General features: G+C 56.0%; 3 protein-coding genes across 4 annotated transcripts; 2 read left to right on the top strand and 1 right to left on the bottom strand.

The window, feature by feature from the left end:
- Positions 1-43: 43 nt before the first annotated feature.
- Positions 44-6,067, top strand: RAD23A (RAD23 homolog A, nucleotide excision repair protein). Of its 2 annotated transcripts, none has more exons than XM_023645293.2 (9): positions 44-383; positions 1,772-1,933; positions 2,100-2,281; positions 2,420-2,475; positions 2,608-2,735; positions 2,997-3,075; positions 3,240-3,370; positions 5,067-5,231; positions 5,305-6,067. In XM_023645293.2, exons 1-9 carry the CDS (start codon positions 312-314, stop codon positions 5,416-5,418), a joined length of 1,089 nt encoding a protein of 362 aa, XP_023501061.1. In that variant the 5' UTR covers positions 44-311; the 3' UTR covers positions 5,419-6,067. The 2 variants fall into 2 exon arrangements, with proteins under 2 accessions (XP_023501061.1, XP_023501060.1); XM_023645292.2 differs by having other exon boundaries at positions 46-383; positions 3,237-3,370.
- A 485-nt stretch (positions 6,068-6,552) lies between these two features.
- Positions 6,553-8,353, bottom strand: GADD45GIP1 (GADD45G interacting protein 1). The gene is made up of 2 exons (XM_023645294.2): positions 7,974-8,353; positions 6,553-6,912 (listed from the first exon to the last, which is right to left on the bottom strand). Exons 1-2 carry the CDS (start codon positions 8,321-8,323, stop codon positions 6,594-6,596), a joined length of 669 nt encoding a protein of 222 aa, XP_023501062.1. The 5' UTR covers positions 8,324-8,353; the 3' UTR covers positions 6,553-6,593.
- An 8,699-nt stretch (positions 8,354-17,052) lies between these two features.
- On the top strand, positions 17,053-20,077 carry DAND5 (DAN domain BMP antagonist family member 5). The gene is made up of 2 exons (XM_001914929.3): positions 17,053-17,364; positions 19,832-20,077. Exons 1-2 carry the CDS (start codon positions 17,053-17,055, stop codon positions 20,075-20,077), a joined length of 558 nt encoding a protein of 185 aa, XP_001914964.2.
- The last annotated feature ends 254 nt before the right edge of the window (positions 20,078-20,331 follow it).

Raw genomic sequence — 20,331 nt, 5'->3', positions numbered from 1 at the left:
GACGTCACCGCTAACGGGCATGGCGTCACTCGCAGGAAGCCACATGATGAGTGTGCGCACTGAGCGAAAAGCCCCCGCCCGTCCCGCGGAGCTGAGTTTAGTCTGCGCATGCCTGGCCCGAGGGCACTCTCGTGCGCATGCCCACGAAGGCCAAGGGGGGCGCGCGCAGGTCACGTGCTCTGGTGGTCGGCGCGCGCACCGCCTGCCCCGGAAGCGGTCGGCGCGCGGCGCGGCTGGGCGCTAAGATGGCGGCGGCGTGAGTTGCATGTTGTGTGAGGATCCCGGGGCCGCCGCGTCGCTCGGGCCCCGCCATGGCCGTCACCATCACGCTCAAAACGTTGCAGCAGCAGACCTTCAAGATCCGCATGGAGCCTGACGAGACGGTGCGAGCCGGGCCGGAGCCCCGGGGCGGGAGCGACGGGTGCCGGGGGTGGGGGGGGGGGGGGAGGCTGGGATCCCGACGGGAGGGGCGAGGAGGTCGGCGCGGGCTGGGCCGGGCCCTGCCCAGCCTCCCACCCTGCCCGAGTCTCCTGGAGCCCCCAGTGGTGCCCAGCCCGGCCCCTGGCGCCTCCACTTGGGCGGTGCTCGGGGCCCGCTCTCCGGGCGAGGCCCCACCCCCGGGGCGTCCGCCAGGACCCGGCTCCAATGTCAGCGTCCTCGCGGGCCGCAGGAGCCGCCGGCTCGGGTTCCCGGCCGGGCTGCGCTCTCCAGACGGGGGCTCTGCGCTCCCAGCTTTGCAGGCGTCTCCTCTGGACGCTGGTGGCCGGATCTGGGAGGAGTGGCCAGGGGGTGTTGGGCGGTGACAGCAGCGACGACGATGATGACAGTAAACCGTCTGAGTTTCAGTGGTCCGTGTTTGCTGGCCGTTTGTTCTTTTTCCAGTCGCAGATCGTTGTGGTGTTGTAATCTTAGTAAATCCATGAAACAGGCTTGTCGTTTGGGGCCTTTGCCTGCCCTTGTCTTACAGACGTGGAAATCTAGGATTTCAGGAACGTGTTGCCCCAGGCGCAGACAGCGAGTAATGGCAGAGCTGGGATTCAGATCGCGTTCTGCCCGTGGTCAGAACATGACGCTGCCTTCTTAGCTGGAAAGAGACTTAGGATCTCACAAGCATAGCGAGTGTCTAGCTGTGTCCTTGCCACTTTCTGCGCAACTATCTCCTGAGGGAGACATTGAAGTCCGCTTTTGGTAGAAAAGGAAACAGACTCAGATTTTTTTGACCAGCCCAAGCGTTTGATTTTCAGCGAGGTAGCTAACCTCTCTATGCTTCCGTTTTCTCATATTGTAAAATAAAGCTGGTGACATTTATTTCGTACAGTTGTTATGAGGCTTTGAAACTGTGACATGTGTACACTTACAACAGCACCATCACCTTAGGATGCTCTTGGTAAACACTGACCACTGTCAGCAGCGTGGAATGAGGAAACCCAGCTCCCCTTTGTTTTGTTTTACTTTGACTCCTACTTTACACTATCTGAAATGTGTGTTTGTTTTCTTCTTCCCACATTAGTGGCACCTCTGTGAGAGCGGGGACTTGTGTGAAGTTCTGTTCCCAGCTGTGTCCCTCAGTGCCCGAAACAGCCCCTGGCACATGACGGGTGTTCAGTACACACCCTGCTGAGTGGTGGGATGAATGAACAAACTCGCCTCTGGCTTGCTTGACTGAAGTTTAGCCTCTCTGCCCTCAGGGCCTGCAGCCTCTCCCCTCCACACTAGAACGGAAGAGAGTCTCTTGGGGTTTGCAGTGGCTGATTGTACCCATCCCCCCCAGGTGAAAGTGCTAAAGGAAAAGATAGAAGCTGAGAAGGGGCGCGATGCCTTCCCCGTGGCTGGACAGAAGCTCATCTATGCTGGCAAGATCTTGAGTGACGACGTCCCCATCAGGGACTATCGTATCGATGAGAAGAACTTTGTGGTCGTCATGGTGACCAAGGTGGGTGCAGTGTGCTGGTTGGAGGGGTGGGTGGATTAGCTGAGGAGCTGGCAGAGAGCCGTGTGTGCCCGGCAGAGATTAGCCGTGAGCAGGCGGGGCCGGGACGGGGCGGGCTGTGGGGACTAGATAGGGGTACTGATGTCTGCTCTTTTTCTGGGTGTCACAGGCGAAAACGAGTCCAAGCAGCGCAGTGCCCCCAGAGACCTCACCCACTGCTGCCCCGGAGTCCTCCACCACCTTTCCTCCGGCCCCTGCCTCAGGCATGTCCCATCCTCCGCCTGCCCCCAGAGAGGACAAGAGTCCGTCGGAGGAATCAATCCCCGCGACGTCCCCAGAATCCGTGTCAGGGTAAGGCAAGGAACAGCAGTCCCAGCTTGGGCCTGTCCTCCCAGCACATTCCAGCGCCCACATACGTGACCCCACGCACCTGGGGGGAGGGCAGGCCGCCAGGAGCCAGGGTCCGATTTCTCTTTCTTGAATTTGCAGCTCTGTTCCCTCTTCAGGTAGCAGCGGGCGAGAGGAAGACGCGGCCTCCACGCTAGGTGGGTGGGGGGTCCCCCGGGCAGAGCGACTGGGTGCCCCAGCCATTAGCTGGGCCTTGTGTGAGTGCGGGAGGGCCTGGGAGCTGTAATTGCCTCTCCTTGGTAACCCAGGCCTTGCTGCTCCTTCCATAGTGACTGGATCTGAGTATGAGACGATGCTGACGGAGATCATGTCCATGGGCTATGAGCGAGAGCGGGTTGTGGCCGCCCTGAGAGCCAGCTACAACAACCCACACCGAGCCGTGGAGTATCTGCTCACGGTGAGGGGGCTGCTACCTCCCGGGGAGGCCTCCATGGAGTTCATGGGCTCCAGTGCCCTGACACGTGGTCAGGGTGCCCCCAAAAGCCTTTGGGTCGTGGTTCCAGCCAGGAAAGTCTTCCTGCGGGAGCCTGCATGTAAGCAGTGGGGTGGGCCTGGGGAGGCCGGGGCCCAGGCCTCACCTGTCTTGTGCCAGGGCTGAGCATGTAGGAGGGAGGCAGTGGACAGTCTGTGCATTGGAACTAAATAGGATCCCCAACAGGGAATTCCTGGGAGTCCCGAGCCAGAACATGGTTCTGTCCAGGAGAGCCAGGTGTCCGAGCAGCCGACTACAGAAGCAGGTGAGTGGACTAGGGGGTGCGTGTGGGGGAGTGTCTGCTGTCAAGACATCTGACTCCTCCTGCCCCTCGATGCCACGCTCATCGTTGGCTCACCCCTGGGTCTTTGCGTTTGCTTCTGGGTGTCCACTGTGGTGTCTGACCACGCACCTTCCTCTTGCCAGCAGGAGAGAACCCTCTAGAGTTCCTGCGGGACCAGCCCCAGTTCCAGAACATGCGGCAGGTGATTCAGCAGAACCCAGCACTGCTGCCGGCCCTGCTCCAGCAGCTGGGCCAGGAGAACCCTCAGCTTTTGCAGGTGCGGCCCTGGGGGCGGAGCCAGTGCAGGCGCCGTCTCCCCTCCCCTCTGGGTACCACAGCCCCAGAGAGCAAACCTGGCCTGTCATGGGATGTAGGAGTTTCCCTATATTTGGAAATAGCTCCTGCTGCTCCCTGTGGCCTGATGGCCTGCCCAGTCTCGTAACCCTGCCAACCACCCAGGGAGGTGTGAGGGCTGTCATCATTGCCCCCACGGAGGAAGACGCCAGAGGCTTGGAGCAGCCTGGCAGCTGGTGGAGCGTGTGTGTCTCCAGTTTCTTGGCTCGGTGCTCTTCCTTTTGGGTCTTGTGGCTCTGGCTTGGCTTCACATGCAGCTGGGGCTTCATAAATGTCTATGGGGTTGCAGGGTAGCCCCCAGGACCGCTGGGCCCCTGTTGACTCTGGGACCACCGTGCTCAGCAAGGCTCCATCCTGCCCCTGAAGGGTCCTAGGCAGAGGGACGGTATCCCCACTTGTGCCAGGGTCCTCTGGGTCCTCCATGAAGGCCTGCCTCTCCTGGCCTGGTACCTGTTGTCCACTGCTTCTCCTCCCACTTCCCTGGCTCTGGTGCTGGCTCCTCCTGCTCACCCCTCCGGATGTTGGAGGGCCTAGGCTGCGTACCTCTCTGTTCACCATCTGTACTCGGTCCTTCCTGCACGTTGTCTTGGGCCTTCAGTCTGTGGTGCTCCTCAAGTCTGTGTAACCAGCCTGGACCTCTGGATGCCACACTCACCTGTGGCTGACTTTATGCCTTTGTCAAAGTGCTTTCTAGATGTCAAAGACTTCAGAACAGACCCTTCTCCCAGCCTTCCCCATCCCCACGTGGACCGGCCTGGGGTTGGTTGAGCCCCAGGCCCTGGGGGCCGGCTAGGGTTGTCCATCACCTGTCCTGTCTGATCTGCTTCCAGCCCATCTCACTCAGCCCAGCCTTGCAGTCCACCTCCTCTCCCACCCGGTTCCCTGGCAGCTACCACCCAGGCCTCTGCTTCTGCTCAGCCCCAGGGTCCATTCCGCACATGGAGCCAGATTCCTGAAAAAGCACTTTTTTTCCTTGATGTGAAAATTGTGAGACGTACATAAAATTAGAGTTGTATCAGCACCCTTACATATGCGATACCCAGATGAGTTAACCTTTTTGAAAGGTATATGTCTTTCTGTATTTACATTACTATTGTGATGTTCCATTGCACTAGAAAGCACTAGAAGAAAGCGAGTCTGGTCCCTGCCTCCTCTCTGATCTCATCTTCTGCTTCTTCCTTCTTCCCTTCCTTTTTTACTGTGTTTTGCCACAAGGGTCTTGTGTTTCTGGGATTTGCCAAATGCATCCCCACCCCGGGCCTTTGCACTTGCTGTTTGTGCTTCCTGGAGGAAATTCCCTCCCCATCTGGCAGGTCACAGACTGCTCCCTCCTGGCCTGCAGTGTTTTTCCTAGCCCAAGGTCTGCCGTACTGTATGCCAGGCGCAGTATTTATGTTGTAAATAATTGTCCATTTATTTGCATGGGGCCCATCTCCCCACTCTGGAACATCAGCTCCAGCAGGACAGGGCCCATGTCCACTGCTGTGTTGCTGTTTGGCTAGAACAAGCACTCTAAATATGTGCTGGGTGAATTTTGAAAAAGCAAGGGCTGTGATAGGGGCCTGGGAAGGGAGGACAAGGCATGTGGGTCACCATCCCTTCCCGTCTGTCTCCCACAGCAAATCAGCCGGCATCAGGAGCAGTTCATCCAGATGCTAAATGAGCCTCCTGGAGAGCTGGCAGACATCTCCGATGTGGAGGGCGAGGTGGGCGCCATAGGCGAGGAGGCCCCCCAGATGAACTACATCCAGGTGACGCCGCAGGAGAAGGAAGCTATAGAGAGGGTAAGAGGCTTGGCTGTGGGTGGTCCCGCTGGGGGCAGGCCTGGCCCGCTCACGCCTGCCCCTCTCCCTGCAGTTGAAGGCCCTGGGCTTCCCCGAGGGCCTGGTGATCCAGGCCTACTTCGCCTGTGAGAAAAACGAGAACTTGGCTGCTAACTTCCTCCTGAGTCAGAACTTTGATGACGAGTGATGCCGGGAGGCCGGGCTGCCCACTGCCCCCCCACCCCTCAACTCCACGGAAGTTTTATAACAGAAAAAAATATATATATATTCATGTTTATTTAAGAAGTGGAAGAAAAATCAAAAACTTTAAAAAAAACCACCCCAACTTCCCACCCTCCTAAAGTGGCCCCCATTCGCATCTTGGCCTGAGAAGACCCGGGCCAGACAGCTGTCCCCATCCCCCGCCGCAGCCCTGCCTACTTGAAGGAGCTGGCAGGACTGCAGGCGACAGATGGGCCCCTCTTGGCCTCTGTCCCAGCTCCCTGCAGCCAGATGGAGAGGCGGCTGCTTGCTTCCCATCCCCCGAAGAGCCCCCGAGACCTCCCCCGCCCTCTTCCAGGGTGAGGGGAAGCTGGAGCCCCGGACTTGGGTCCTCCATTGGAGTGGCCCAGCCTTCCATCTGGGCGAGCACCCCAAGGCCCCTCCCCACTCTGGCCTTGGCCTCCAGCCGGCATCTCCTCATCTCCTTGGCTGGGAAGGGGGAAGCCTGGGCTGTCCTGCTTGGGGAGGGGGTAACATCAGAGCTGCTCTGGAGGTCCAGCCCCCCCCCCCCCCCCCAGCCCCAAACAGAACCGTGTCTGATAAAGGTTTTGAAGTGAATAAAGTTTTAAAAGCTAGTCCTGTGGTCTGTGCCTGCTGGGGCTTCCCACTCCTGCTGGTCTGGGTCTGGGGGCTAGTTGGGCCCGGGCAGTGTAGGAATGCTGAGGGGGGCAGAGGGCGCCGTCAGCCTCTGCAGGTTGGGGCTCCCAGTGTCTCCCCCCTCAAAGCTGTCTCGTGTCCAGGCGGTGGGCCCCCGCTCAGACTTGGAAGGGCTGCCTCCCCCCCCCAATCACCGCAGTCTGTTTTGGCTACACTTCTCCCCTGGTAATTGGCTAATTACTGGAGATTAATGTTGGTAAACAGAAGCCTTCTTCTCCTCTGCCAGCTGCTCCTCCATTATTTCCCCCTTTGCATCCCCCTTTCTCTCCCCCTGAAGTCCCAGTCAGTCGGCACAGCCGCCAGTCCCTGAGTGAGAGCCGGCGCAGGAGTCCCCAGCCCCAGGTGTTGGGGAAGGAACTGGGGCCCGGGAGGGGCGCAGCGGGAGGACGCAGAGGCTCAGGGCTGGCGCGGGCAGGCAGCAGCTTTATTGGGAAGGGACACAGCTCAGGAGCTGGGGGCCGCAGAGGCGGCTGGGTCCTGGGCAGCGGCGGCAGCCATCGCGGCTGCTCGGGCCTCCTTCTTCTGTCTTTGTCTTTCCTCCTTGAGGCGCTTGCGCTGCTGCTTCTCCATGTCCTGCAGCAGCTCCTGGAAGCGGGCGCTCCGCGGGTCCACATGGTAGCCCAGGCGCTCCTGGGCCTCCGCCTGCAACCGGGCCCGCCGCTCCTTGTCCGCCCGCTCTTTCTCCCTGCGCTCCTGTTGCTGCCGCCGCCAGCTCTCAATCATCTGTGGCATCTGGGCCATGCGCTCTGCGATGAGCTGCTCCCTGCAGGGGACGTGGGTGGACGGTGAGGGCAGGACCCCCAGCCACAGCAGAGCCCATCTGCCCTCAGCCTGCCTCTCCCCGCTCCCTCCCCAGTGAGTGTCAGGAAGAGTCCTGACAAGTGAAGACACAGGCAGGAGAGAGGAACTCACCTGTGCGTGACTTTGCGCCCAAGACAGCGCCGCCGGGCCCCAGGACCCCGGGAGCAACCCCCAGTCCACCCAGCATCTCACAGCGGCCAGTGAGCCATCCACGTGCCACCCACCATGCTGGGCCGCGCCCACAGCTCGCTTCTCCAGCCCAGACATCGCTGAGCAGCTGCTGTATGCCAGGCCCAGTGCTAGGCACAAGAGCGAAGGCAGGAAGTGGGTGGGACCTGTCCCGCCCATCCTCCGAGTGAGCAGGTGCAGTCCCGGCTGCATCTGAAGGATTAGAGCAGTGACGCTGGAAGACCTAAAGCCCCAGGACAGGGCTTCCCAGCAGCGACCCGGCAGAGCCAGGCAAGACCCGGGTCACAGCGCAGCTCAGCGGTTCACTGCCTCGGTGACTCTGGCCGAGTGACTCCACCTTGGGCCTCAGTTTCCTCATCTCTACTGTGGGATGAACTCTCCTCCTCACTTTAAACAGGAGACACACTTGGCCTGCTCCTCCCTCCAGGAAGTGCCACCATTCAGATGCCCCTGGTCTTGCCAGTCTTCCTTCAAGTCTAATCCTTCAGCCTGGCCTCCTGGTCTGCTTTCGACCCTTGATTCCAGGCTGCATCCCCTCCCACTCTGACGTCCTGGCTGTTCCTTAAGGCATGTTCCTATCTCAGGGCCTTCGCACCAGCTGTTCCCTCTGCCGAGAACACTCTTTCTGAGATCCCCCCAGGACTATGTCTGGTCATTCAGGTCTCTGCTTAAACATCAAGCCCTCAGAGAGGCCCGAGGCCTCCCAAACGAAAGCCGCGCTCCAGCACGCTCTCGTACCCCAGTTTTACTTTCCTAACGGGTCTGTTTCGTCCCCCGCCTTGCGCGCTGCGGGGCTCCGCGGGGACAGGGCGGGGAGGGCCGCCGCGCACGCACCTGGCCTGCCGCTGCCGCTCCTCGGCCTGCTGCCGCGCCCGCAGCGCCTCCTGCATGGCCTCCAGGCTCGGGCACCACTCGCGCTCCTCCGCCTCCAGCTCGCGCAGCCGCTCCCGGGACGGCCACAGCGCCCCGGCCGCCACCCCGGAGGCGGCGCCGTGCCGCGCGAACTGCTTGGCCGCGTAGCGCGGGCTCAGCTGCCAGCGCGGGGTCAGCGGGTCGTCCGGGTCCGGCCACCAGGGCCCCGGCGAGCGGCGCGGGGGCGGCGGCGCCCGGTAGCCCCGCGGGCCGGGGCCCAGGGTCGCCGCCCGCCCGAGCAGGCAGCGCGCCTGCCGCATGGGCGCCGCCATCTTTGCCGTGCGGGGTCCTCGCGGGCCGGCGGGGTGGCCACGGCGCTGCCTGCGCGCGGTCGCGGGCTTCTACGCATCGTGGGGCGTAAATCAATGTTATCTGTGAAAGGCGTCTTTAAAATGAACATTTGTATATTTAAAACAGCATTTAATTTTTATTTTAAAATTTAGATGTTTAAAATTTATTTTAAACAATCATTTAAATATTTATTTAAAATATTTAAATATTCTTTCAATTTGAAGTCCAGTCTACATATTACTTTATTTTTTACTTTAAATATTTAAAATCGATTTAAAATGTTCGGTGAAATACTTACATGTTATTTTAAACACATTTAAATTTGCTCATAACGTGAACTCTATTTTATGCTTTTTAATTTGATTTTTAATATCTTTGTTAACATTTTTATTTTAAATAATTATATAAAACCTGACCTGGATATTTATTTTAAATATTAAAATTTCTACTTAAGGGGGCCGGCCCCGTGGCCGAGTGGTTAAGTTCTCGCGCTCCGCTGCAGGAGGCCCAGTGTTTCGTTGGTTTGAATCCTGGGCACAGACATGGCACTGCTCATCAAACCACGCTGAGGCAGCATCCCACATGCCACAACTAGAAGGACCCACAAGGAAGAACATACAACTATGTACCAGGGGGCTTTGGGGAGAAAAAGGAAAAAAAAAATAAAATCTTTAAAAAAAAAATTTCTACTTAAAACATTTACTTAAAGTTGTATGTAAGTATTTAAGATATTTATGTAGATTTTATTTTAAGTTTCATTGTAAATATTTAGTTACTTTATACCTTTGAACTTAATTTTTTTCTGTTTTAAGATGTTTGGTCTTGGTGCAGAAATTAAACACTATTTTAGAAAAAAGATTTCAGCCTTAAAAGGGAAGGAAATTCCAACACAGGCTACAACGTGGGTGAATCTGGAAGACATTATGCTGAATAAAATCAGCCAGTCACAAAAGGACATACATTGTTTGATTCCACTTATATGAAACCCCTGGAGGAGTCAAACTCTTAGCAACAGAAAGCAGAATGGTGGCTGGCAGGGGCTCAGGACACGCAGAATGGGAGTTGTGGCCTAATGGGGACAGAGTTTCTGGGGTGATGACAAAGTTCTGGAGGTGGACGGTGGTGATGGTTGCACAACATTGTGAACGTGCTTAATGCCACCGAACTGGACACTTAAAAATAGTTAAAGTGGGAAACTTTGTTATGCATATTTTGTCACACACACATAGAGTTGCAGTTTGCGCAGTGAGCCTGGAAGCCTGGACGAGCATGTTCGTGTCCCGCAGCACCGTGTATATTCTATAGGTCAGTCCCAAGCGGGCAACAGCCCCACCCGGGCCCTTCCGCAGGAGAATGGAGGCCTAAATTTTGATGTTTTGGTCAACAGGATGCTGCACAGGAGCGTGAGAGCAGAAATGACAGTAACGTGGGTGGCTCTCACAGACGTCACAGGCAACAAAGGAAGCAGGGCCGAGTGACTCATTTCATAAAGAGTGTTTCTGTTGTGTGAAGTTTACACAGTGGTCCTTTTATGTCACGTGGAAAAGCCCTGGTGTCATGGATGTACACCTTATGGGGTAAATGATGAAACAAAAAAACAAGGCAGTGATCATTCTGGAAGTCAGCATGGGACGCCTCTAGTGGCTGAGGGGCCACATGGCGGGGAGGGGGGTTCCCTTGTAACAGGTCATTGGGTGGGGCATTCCTGTCTGTTTCCTTTTCTCCAAGTGGACAGTATTCAATGTTATTTTTTTTTATTTTACTTTATTTATTTTTATTTATTTCTTATTTATTGCTGAGGAAGATTGTTGCTGAGCTAACGTCTGTGCCCCACTTCCTCCATTTCTCCATTTTGTACATGGGACGCCACCACAGCATGGCTGGACAAGCGGTGCGTAGGTCTGCTCCTGGGATCTGAACCCGAAAACCCTTGGCTGCTGAAGCGGAGCCCGTGAACTTAACCGCTACGCCACTGGGCTGGCAATATTGTTTCTTGATATAGGCTACAGTGATGCTGAGGTTGTAATTATTATTTAAGCGATATATAACTGTATATGTGTGTTGCACACTTTTCTGTAGAGTTTTGACATTTCACAATTTAAAACATGAAAATGCAAACAATAGGGGCCGGCCTGGTGGCAGAGTGATTAAGTTCACACATTCCGCTTCAGTGGCCCGGGGTTCACAGGTGGATCCTGGGTGCGGACCTAGCACCCTTGTCAAGCCACACCATGGCGGCATCCCACATAAAATAGAGGAAGGCTGGCACAGATGTTAGCTCAGGGCCAGTCTTCCTCACACACACACAAAATACAAACAATGAAAAGGATTACGGTGAGCAGTCTTACTCCCACCTGTCTCCCATGCTCCCCTTCCCTGTCTGAGCCCCTCTCCCTGCTTGTGTTAGTTTCTTATGTATCCTAGAGTGGCTTTATACAGTCCTTTTTTTTTTTTTTTTTGATGAGAAAGATTTGCCCTGAGCTAACATCTGTGCCAATCCTCCTCTATTTTGTACATGGGATGCCACCACAGCGTGGCTGATGAGTAGCGTAGGTCCACGCCTGGGATCCAAATCTGCAAACCCTGGCCACTAAAGCAGAGCATCTTGAGCTTAACCACTATGCCACTGGGCCAGCCCCCATATGTTCTTTACAGTATTAATGAATTATTTCATAAGAACAGAACAGTACAGTCACTATGTCATCTCCCAGGTTCAACAAATCTTAAGACTTCGGCTCGAGTGCTTCAGATTTTTTTTTTTTTTTTTTTTGGTGAGGAAGATTGGCCCTGAGCTAACATCTGTTCCAGTCTTCCTCTACTTTGTATGTGGGACGCCACCACGGCATGGCTTGATGAGCTATGTGTAGGACCGTGCCTGGGATCTGAACCCCGGGCCACCAAAGCAGAGTGCACGAACTTAACCACTAGGCCGACCCCAGATCTTTTTTTTTTCATTCTGTTTAATAAAATTTGACCCCTTCTATTAAAGCTTCTGATGAGAGTAAAGCCTTCCCAGTTTCAAATGCCACTCCTTTTTCTCCCCACCCTCCTCAGGAATAACAATTATTTTGAAATTAACTTACTCTTCAGGAGCAGTCTTCATGCATTGCTGCTTATCTGGAGTCCGTGGAAACAATATACAATTTTTTAAATAGTTTACATAAATGGTATCCTGAATGTGTCAGTTTGCAACTTACTCTTCTCCCTCAACCTCCTGCTTTGCAGATGTTTCCATGTGGATCCCAGTAGATTTATTGTACATGCTACATAGCTGTGTTTTTCACGTTGCAGGTCACGGGGGCCATTATTGACTCAGGAAATCAATGAGGTGGCTTATGACCAGCGCTGACTTATTTATTTCCAGCTTTAAAATTAAGGGAAGAATGATTTATAGAAAGCTGTTTTTTAGTTTAAAAAATGATTTTTAAAAATTGTGACAAAACCTTAGCCTGGTAACTACTTTTAAGCGTCCAGTTTGGTGGCAGTAAGCACATTCACGTCATTGTGCAGCCGTCCATCTCCAGAACTGTGTCGCCTCGCAAAACTGAAACTCTGTCCCCATTAGACACTAATGCTCCATTCCTCCTCCCCCAGCCCTGGCTACAACCCTTTCCACTTCCCATCCCTATGAATCTGACTCTTTTGGGCCCTCATACAAGTGGGTCATGTGATATTTGCCCTTTGGTGACTGGCTTATTCCATGTAGCATAATGTCTTCAAGGTTCATCCACGTTGTGGCGTGTGTCATAACTCCCTCCCTTTTTAAGGCTGAGTAGCATTCCATCGTATGTATTCGGCACCTTTTGTTTATCCGTTCATCCCCTGATGGACACTTGGGCTGCATCCATCTTCTGGCGATTGTGAATAATGCTCCTCCGAACACGGGTGGACAGCAGTTATTTTTAATGGAAAAAAATAGAATAAAAATGCCAGATTGTATCATGCCTAGTGAGGGTAAGCAGTGTTTGGTAAAACTTTTATTCCCCTCACATACATGAATGTCTGTACAGCGTTCCCGTGGCAAGCGGTGCTGACAGACCCTCCCCCAAACCATTCTGTTGTGCTCGTGGATCGCGTGGAGGAGAATGTGGCCTGACGCACTGGGGATGGCTTGTCTCTGCTCCGTGCCGTCTGCAGCCCCGGCTGGGAGGAGTTTAGTTGAGTCACTTGCTGCCTGGCCTCCAGAATCATCGGAAGGCGTCTTCATTCATTCACGTCTCGTGACTGATGCTGGCCGGAGCCCCAGCCAGGTTGGTGGCTGGAATATTGACACAGCGGTCTCCGAATGGGGCAGTTTGAGCTTCCTCACAAAGTGGCAGCTGGGTCCCAAGGCTGACGTGCACGGCATTTCTGTGACTGAGTCTCGGCAGTCATGTGATGTCATTTCTGCTGCATTCTGTTGGCCTCGCCAGTCACAAAGGTTGTCTGGGTTCAAGGGGCGGGGTCAGAGACGTTGTCACTCCATCAAAGGACTGTCACGGTCACACCGTCAAGGTCACAGACAAAGGATTGTACGTAGAGCCTGGAGGACGGGACACACGGTTGAGGCCTCTTTGGAAACTACAACCTTCCCCCCCCCGGTTCACAGTGTGAAACATATTTCTTACTGCACTTTGTGGTAAAAGAAAGTTCGGGAAAAGTCTGTGCTCAATATTGCCCATGCTGTGGGTAAACCATCACTATTCCGTCAGGCTGTTTCGATACACATTTGTGTCCAGTTTTTCTCGGTTGCAGAAATGCTGCTGCCGTGGGCTCTCTGTCCACGTCCCCATGTGTGGCTGAGGTCCAGTGAACAAAGAGGATTGAGGGAGGAGGTGAAGTGAAGAGCGTTAGACAGGGGCCAGCCATGCAGGCTTTAGAGGCCACAATGGGGAGTTCCAGGTTTCTTCCAAGGCAATGGGGAGCCATGGGAAGTCTTTGAGCAGAGGAGTGGTGGATGTGATTGATGATGCTCCTCTGGCTGCTGAATGGGAAAGACATTGAATGGGTCAGCATGGAGAAGCAGGAAGAACCCTTAGGAGGCAGAAGGGGCCATGTGGTCCCTGATATGCCTTGGCCTCAGGGCCTTTGCTGTTACCATGTCTAGAACTTTCTCCCCAGGATCTTTACATGGTGGGCTCTTTCTTGTCATTGTCATGATGTTTAACTCACTGGCCACCTGGTTTGCTCCTTGGACCTTCGAAGAGATAGGAAGTGAAGTAGAGATGGTCCCTGAAGTGGAACAGCACCCAGTCTTGTAGGTGAGACACACCCAGAATTATAACGGAGGAAAGAGGAAGAAAGTGCTGAGAATCAGGCTGATGCACAGTCAGGTGCGAGACTTCTGAGCCGCAGTTTCCTACCAGACCAGGGCGTCTGGGAACCTCCCTAAGAAACATCAGCCTCGAAGTGAGAGTAGGTCCTCTCCTGTCAGACCCACCCGGCTGAGCTTCAGCCGCTGGCCAGGGCTGTGCAAATTTCTGTCATATAAACCACCGTCTGTATGACTTTGTTATGGAGGCCCTCACAATTAATACAGCACTTCGTTCCTTTTTACAGTTGAATGATATTCCATCATAGGGATTTTTTTTTTTGTATTAGCAGTGATAGATAAATGACAAGCAATAGGATATGTTGGAGGATATGAGGAAGCCATTTGGCTTAAAACCAACTCAATCTCACCTTGTTTTTCCAAAAGGGCCTGATGCAGCCTGTTGAGCACGCATTGTACATCTGCTTTAAACACTTACTGGGGGCTGGCCCGGTGGTGCTGCGGTTAAGTGCGCATGTTCTGCTTTGGTGGCCCGGGGTTCACTGGTTCGGATGCCGGGCGTGGACATGGCACCGCTTGGCAAGCCATGCTGTGGTAGGCGTCCCATGTATAAAGTAGAGGAAGACAGGCACGGATGTTAGCTCAGGGCCAGTCTTCCTCAGCAAAAAAACACCAATGCTTGGGTCTCATCCCCAGAGATTTCAGTGTAATTGACCTGGAGCAGGGTCTGGGCATCCATTACCCAATTAGAAGTGACTCTAAGGTGCAGCCAGGAATGAGAACCACTGATACAGAGCAAACTCCCAGAGAGAGGAAGCACAAAAAGCCAAGGGCAAAAGAGTCATGTTGCAGAACGTTCTTTGCAGTACTGTGATAGTTCAAAATTGGATGATGGAGAAATAAATTTGGGGTATACATGTGCAGTGAAATACTCTTCAGGAGTGAAAACGAAGGGACATGAAGGACAGATGAAAGTTAAAAGGATGTATACATTATGATACCATGTATCACTAAGTTTACAATGAAACAATTTTATGTATCTTTTCTGAATGGATACATATGTAGTTTTGCTACATATAGAGGCATGGTTTTTTGTTTGTTTGTTTTGTTTTTTTTCCCCCGAGGAAGAGTGGCTAACTGTTGCTAATCCTCCTCTTTTTGCTGAGGAAGGCTGGCCCTGAGCTAACGTCCATGCCCATCTTCCTCTACTTTCTACGTGGGACGCCCACCACAGCATGGCTTGCCAAGTGGTGCCATGTCCGCACCCTGGATCCGAACCGGCGCACCCCGGGCCACCGAGAAGCAGAACGTGCGTGCTTAACCGCTGTACCACCGGGCCGGCCCAGGCATGGAGATTGTAACTGGCCAATTCAGGGATTAGGGACAAGTACAGAGCCAGTTTCTGACGCATCTGTAATCTTTGATTTCTTCATTGGGGTAATGAGTACAGAGGTGTTTGTCATATTTTTATCTATACTTACTTGAACACCTGAAATCATTCCCTTAAAAAGCAAAGGTAAGAACAAGGATATACAATATTTTCATTGTTTTTCTTTTCTTTTTTCTTGATCAAAGCAATCTTTAAACTCTAAAGTGAAGCCTCCCCCCATTTCGTCTCCTATTTCCATCCTCCCCAACAAGAAAATCCTGCTGCTCGCACACAAAGTAACCTGTAGCTGTGAATGCTTACCCCGCAAAAGGTCAGCTCATAATAGACACCCCGTTCTGAATTTTTTCAAGCCTCATTTTTCTTGGATAACTTTCCATGTGGAAACTGAGGGCGCGTCCCAGCCCTGTGCAGCTGAGTAGCAGGATGGCATTAAGCCTGGTGAGTCTGGAGGGAGAGAGACGGGGGAGACGAGGGTGGGGAGGCGACGGGAGTGGGCAGGGCGAGGCCCCGCGGGCTGCAGTGCGGACTCGGGCTGTCCCCCGGGGAGGTGCAGCCCTGGGGGGCTCTGAGCGCAGGAGGGACGGCCGGACCCAGGGGGTCACAGGCGCCCGCTGGCTGTGCGGGGAACAGACTTTGGGGGGAGGAGGCGGGAGCTGGGGGACCCGGGTGGAGGGCCTGTACTGGGCCAGGTGGGAGATAATGGGGGCCGTGTCCCCAGGTGGGGGACGAGGAGCGAGTGAGGAGTGGGCGCATTCTGGGGAGATTCAGAAGCTGAGGGGACTTGCTGTCATATCAGGGGGTGGGGTCAGAGAAAGGGCGGGGTCAAGGATGCTGCGAAGTTTGGGGCCTCAGGACCTGGCGGGACGGAGCTGCCATCAGCTGGGTGCAGAGGACAGCGGGAGGGAGGGTGAGGGGGCGCTCAGGGGCTTGGATGCGGGAGCCGCCCGCGCCCCTCGGGCGGGGTGGGGGGAGGTCGTGAGGGCGACAGGTGCCCCCGGCACGGCCGCCTGCAGCCCCGAGAGTGGCCGCCAGAGGGCGAGCGCGCCCCATCGCCGCGGCCTCCGGGGGCGCGGGAAGGACCCGCCGGGGCGCTTCTCACGGCCGCGCCCGCCGCTCGGCACCTGCGTGCGAGATGGGCCGCGGGGGGCCCGGCCAAGCGGGGACACCGGGACCGCCCTCTCTGTGCTTCCCGTACTCCGCCCCCACCCCCCACCAGGCTCTTCCCACCGCCCCCCAACCTCCCGGCTCTGCAAAAACGTCACCTCCTCGGGGAGGCCTTCCCTGACCACCCCCGGGGCAGAAGCGCCCGCCCTGACCTCTCTGAGTCACATCCCATTTTAATATCTTCTTGACACTTAAAGACCCTGAAGTCATCTTATTTATCTTGTCCTGTCTGTTTTCTGTAAACAGTGTAAATCTGCTTCCGTTTTGTCCCCTGGTGTCCCCAGGGCTCAGAATCCTGGGCAGCGTCTAATAGGTGCTAAAGAAAAAACAACAGCTCGAACGTTACTCATAGCTTACTCATTCTGCTACTGTGGACCAGCCTCTATTTTGAGCTCCTTACGTCAATTCTCTCCTCCAGTCCTCGGAACAACCCTACCAGGTTGGGACTGGCATTATCCCCGTATTACAGAAGAGGAAGAGGAGGCCCAGAGTGGTTAAGACACTTGACTGAGGTCCCACAGCCAGGAAGCTGTGATGCTGAGATTGAAACCAGAGAGGCCTAAACCGCAAAGTCTGATTTTGCTCAACGGCTGAATGGGCCCTTAGGGCCTCAGGCGCTGTGCCCCAGCCCGTCTCTAGACCTACCTTCCCTGGTCCCACAGCCCCCACGGCCGGCCACAGGCCCAGCCCCGAGGCCCCACCGGCTGGGGCGGGCTGGGAACGCAGCAGCAGGTCTGGGTTTACTCTCCTCCCTGCTGTGGGTTTGCAGACATGCCTCCCAGGCCGCCCAGGTGGGACCAGCCATAAAAGCACGTCTGGGGGCCAGACTCCACTGGCCAGACAGCAGGGTCGACTGCCCAGGATCCTGAGCCCAGTCCCAGACCCAAGGAGAGACGGACAGACAGATGCTCCTCGGCCAGCTGACCGCTCTCCTGAGCCTGCTCGGCGGGGCCCAGCTGCTCACGGGCTCGGGGAGGCCCCCACCCCAGCCCCCCACCACCTCCAATCACACATGGGCTCAGGGCCTCGGGGCCGCGGCCTCCCCGGGGCCGTCATCCGCCCTCGGCAGCTGGAAGGCCTTCCTGGGCCTGCAGAAAGCCGGGCGCCTGGGGCCCCGCGCGCGGCAGCCTGGGCAGCAGGTGGCCACCGCCCTGTCTCTGCCGCTGGACCCGCAGGAAGTGGCCCGGGAGATGTGCAGGGCTGTGCCCTTCACGCAGGTGAGCGAGGGGGTGGAGAGCGTGGGCTGTGGTGCCAGACGGATCCGGGTCAGCCCTGCACCCTCACCCGCGTGTCTCTGATCCGCAGTTTCCTCTCTTATGAGATGGGGCACAAACCTCTACCCGGGGGACCGTGCAGTCGCCTCCATCCTGGTCCCCCAGCTTCTGCTACTGCCACCCTGTCCCCCCCCCCGCCCCCCCCGAGTCTATTTCAACATTCAGAGGCCAGAGGGAGCCTGTGAGCACCTGAGTCAGACCCTGTCCCTACTCTGCTCAGAACCCTCCATGGGTCCCACCTCACTCAGAGCAAAAATCTAAGTTCCTTCCACGGCCCACAGATTCCAGAGGATCTGCCGCTCACCTCCCTGCCCTCGACTCCTTCCACTCTCCTTGCCTACTTCACTCCTGCCACACCAGCCGCCTCACTCTTCCCCAGATGCACCAACGTGATATCCACCTGAGGGCCTTTGCACTGGCTGTGCCCTCTGCCTGTAGTACTCCCCCCTCCCCAGACATTCTATGGCTCCTTCTCTCACCTCCATTAGGTTTCTACTTGGATGTTGTTTAAAAAAAGCAGCACCTCCCACCCCGTTCCCCTTTCTCTACTTTATTTCTCGCTGTAGTACATGTCATCACCTAACATATCGAACTGATTTTGCGATTGCATTTATCGTCTGTCTCCCTCACTGGAACGTCTGCTCCAGGAGGGCAGGGATTTCCATGCCTTGTTCCCTCCTGTAGCCCCGTCCCCAGGCCCCGGAGCAGAGCCAGGCACACAGCAGTTGGTATTCAGTTAGTGTTTGTTGAATGAATGAATGAATGAGAGACAGTAGTGCCTGGCTCCTCAGGGCTCTGGGGCAGTCTGAATGAGACCGCCATGGGGAAGCCCTCTCGAAGCTGCATTCAGTCAGGGCTCCATGCAGGTTTTGGGAATTCATGCCACAGCTTGTTTCCAGCCCAGGCTTTGGAGCCAGGTGTACTGGAATTCAAATTCTGCCTTAACTGCTCATTTCTCTGTGACCCAGGGCAGGTGGCTTATCTTCTCTGAGCCTCAATTCCCACCTTTGCAACACGGAGTCAATAATAGTTGAGAATTCAGGCAAAACGTTTGGGACCATGCCTGGCAAGGGGCCCGTTCCCAAGGCCCCGGGCTTGTTATTCATTCAACAAGCCCTTGCTGAACTCAGGCGACTTCTGGCCACACAGCAGTGATTGCACAGTCCTGGACCAGCCGCCTTGCCCAGAATCCGGCCTCAGTTGCCCCATACAGCCACACACCCTGTGCCCAGCAGAGGGGACCCCTAGCTTGGGATCCAGCTTCGGACCCTCCCCAGAGCTGCAGCTGCGCTGGGGGGGAGCTCACAAAGATGCTCTGAGGGCGAGCAGCCCCTCAGCTGCCATGTGGCCCGAGGCCTCGGCCTCTCTGGGCCTCAGTCTCCTCGTCTGTAAATGGGGATGACAGTGGCCCCAGGCTCGGGCGCTGTGGGAGCAGTGAGTCCATCTAAGTGAGTGTCGGGGCGGCGTGGTCTTAGGGCTCCATGGGCGTCAGCTCGTGTGACAACGACCCCATGGGGCGGCGGCTGACAACAAATGGGAAGAGGGCCCTGTCCTCAGGCAGTTTCTATTCTGGGAGACTGGGGGGCGGGGGGGCAGTGGAAGAACAGCCACCACAGAGACCTACCTGGACACTGCTGTGAGCCCATGAGGAGGGGCGGGGGTGCGGGGGAGACCCCCAGGGCCAACTCTCCCAGGGGCGCCTCTGAGGAAGGCGGGATGGAGGGCATGAGCCCGGGGAAGGGTGGATGGAGGGGGGTCTGGGCGGAGGGCGCTGGGCCGGTGGGCCAGAGGTGGGCGCAAGTGAGTGCCTGGGAGGGACGGCGGGAGGCTGGGCTGGCTGGGGTGGCAGGAGGGGTGGAGGGGCCTGGGGGCACAGGGTTTAAGCAGAGAAGGGCTGTGACCTGGGGACCTGGGGATGAGTTGATAGACCCACTTAGCTGGAGGGGGTCGGGGAGGAACTAACATTTACTGAGCACCAACTGTGTGCCAGACAAGGGGCTAAGGGCTTTCTGTTTGATCCACCCCCCGCTGGGCTCCTGTAATACCACCCCTCCCTCCTGTCCCTCCTTAGAGGTGGCAGCAGCTTCCTGCTTGTAGCAGTCCCCAAGCCACCTCATCATGGTCCCTTGCTTGGGAACAGCAGCTCTTCCCGGTATTACTCCTCTGTTGAAAGGCCTAGAATGGTTTCTTTTTTTTCTGGTCGAACTTCGATGATTTTACAGGTGAGGAAACTGAGGCCCAGAGAGGCTGAGTAATTTGCTCCAAGTTACATAGCTAGCAGGCGGCAGAGTCAAGATTTGAACCTGGGTATCCATGCCTCTCGGGGCCGGGAAAGGGTGGAAGTGGCTGGGCATTCTGGCCATGCTGGCCCCAGACTCCACTGCCTTTGCCCCTCCCTGCCTCTGCTCAGGTGCTCTCCCGGCCGGGCTGCATAGCTGTCCGTCTCCGAAATCACCTCTGCTTTGGTCACTGCTCGTCAGTCTACGTCCCCGGCTCCGGGCCCACCCCTCGCGTCCTCTGCAACAGCTGTGTGCCCGCGCACAGGCGCAGGGTGCCCGTGGCCCTGTGGTGTTCGGCAGGCCGCCCGGCCTCCCAGCGGCGGGTGATGACGTCCACCGTGCTGGTCAAGGGCTGTCAGTGCAGCCCGAGGGTGTGAGCTGAGCATCTCAGACAGACACACAGATGCACGTGCCCTGGAGAGACGAAGAAAGCCACTGAGGAAGACGCCGACCCGGATGGTGCACACCGGGTCAAGAGACCAGACAGGTCCCCAGAGCCCTCGCCTGCTCCTGGGGATGCCCGGCAACCCCCACCCACGGGATGGGCCATTCGTAATCGCCGAGTGCACTTATTGAGCACTCACTGTTTGCCAGGCCCTGCTACAAGCGCTCAGTGTGTGCTAACTCTGTC

The sequence above is a fragment of the Equus caballus genome, chromosome 7 (genome assembly GCF_041296265.1).
Source record: "Equus caballus isolate H_3958 breed thoroughbred chromosome 7, TB-T2T, whole genome shotgun sequence".
Lineage (NCBI taxonomy): Eukaryota > Metazoa > Chordata > Mammalia > Perissodactyla > Equidae > Equus > Equus caballus.
This window is presented reverse-complemented; position numbering and strand designations above follow the sequence as displayed.

Coding starts and splice junctions, on each gene's coding strand:
- GADD45GIP1 (XM_023645294.2), bottom strand. CDS start 8,323: ATGGCGGCGCCCATGCGGCAGGCGCGCTGCCTGCTCGGGCGGGCGGCG. Junction 6,913..7,973: donor GAGCGGCAGCGGCAGGCCAG/GTGCGTGCGCGG, acceptor CGTCCCCTGCAG/GGAGCAGCTCATCGCAGAGC.
- RAD23A (XM_023645292.2), top strand. CDS start 312: ATGGCCGTCACCATCACGCTCAAAACGTTGCAGCAGCAGACCTTCAAG. Junction 2,282..2,419: donor TCCCCAGAATCCGTGTCAGG/GTAAGGCAAGGA, acceptor TTGAATTTGCAG/CTCTGTTCCCTCTTCAGGTA. Junction 5,232..5,304: donor AGAAGGAAGCTATAGAGAGG/GTAAGAGGCTTG, acceptor CTCTCCCTGCAG/TTGAAGGCCCTGGGCTTCCC.
- DAND5 (XM_001914929.3), top strand. CDS start 17,053: ATGCTCCTCGGCCAGCTGACCGCTCTCCTGAGCCTGCTCGGCGGGGCC. Junction 17,365..19,831: donor GGGCTGTGCCCTTCACGCAG/GTGAGCGAGGGG, acceptor GCCTCTGCTCAG/GTGCTCTCCCGGCCGGGCTG.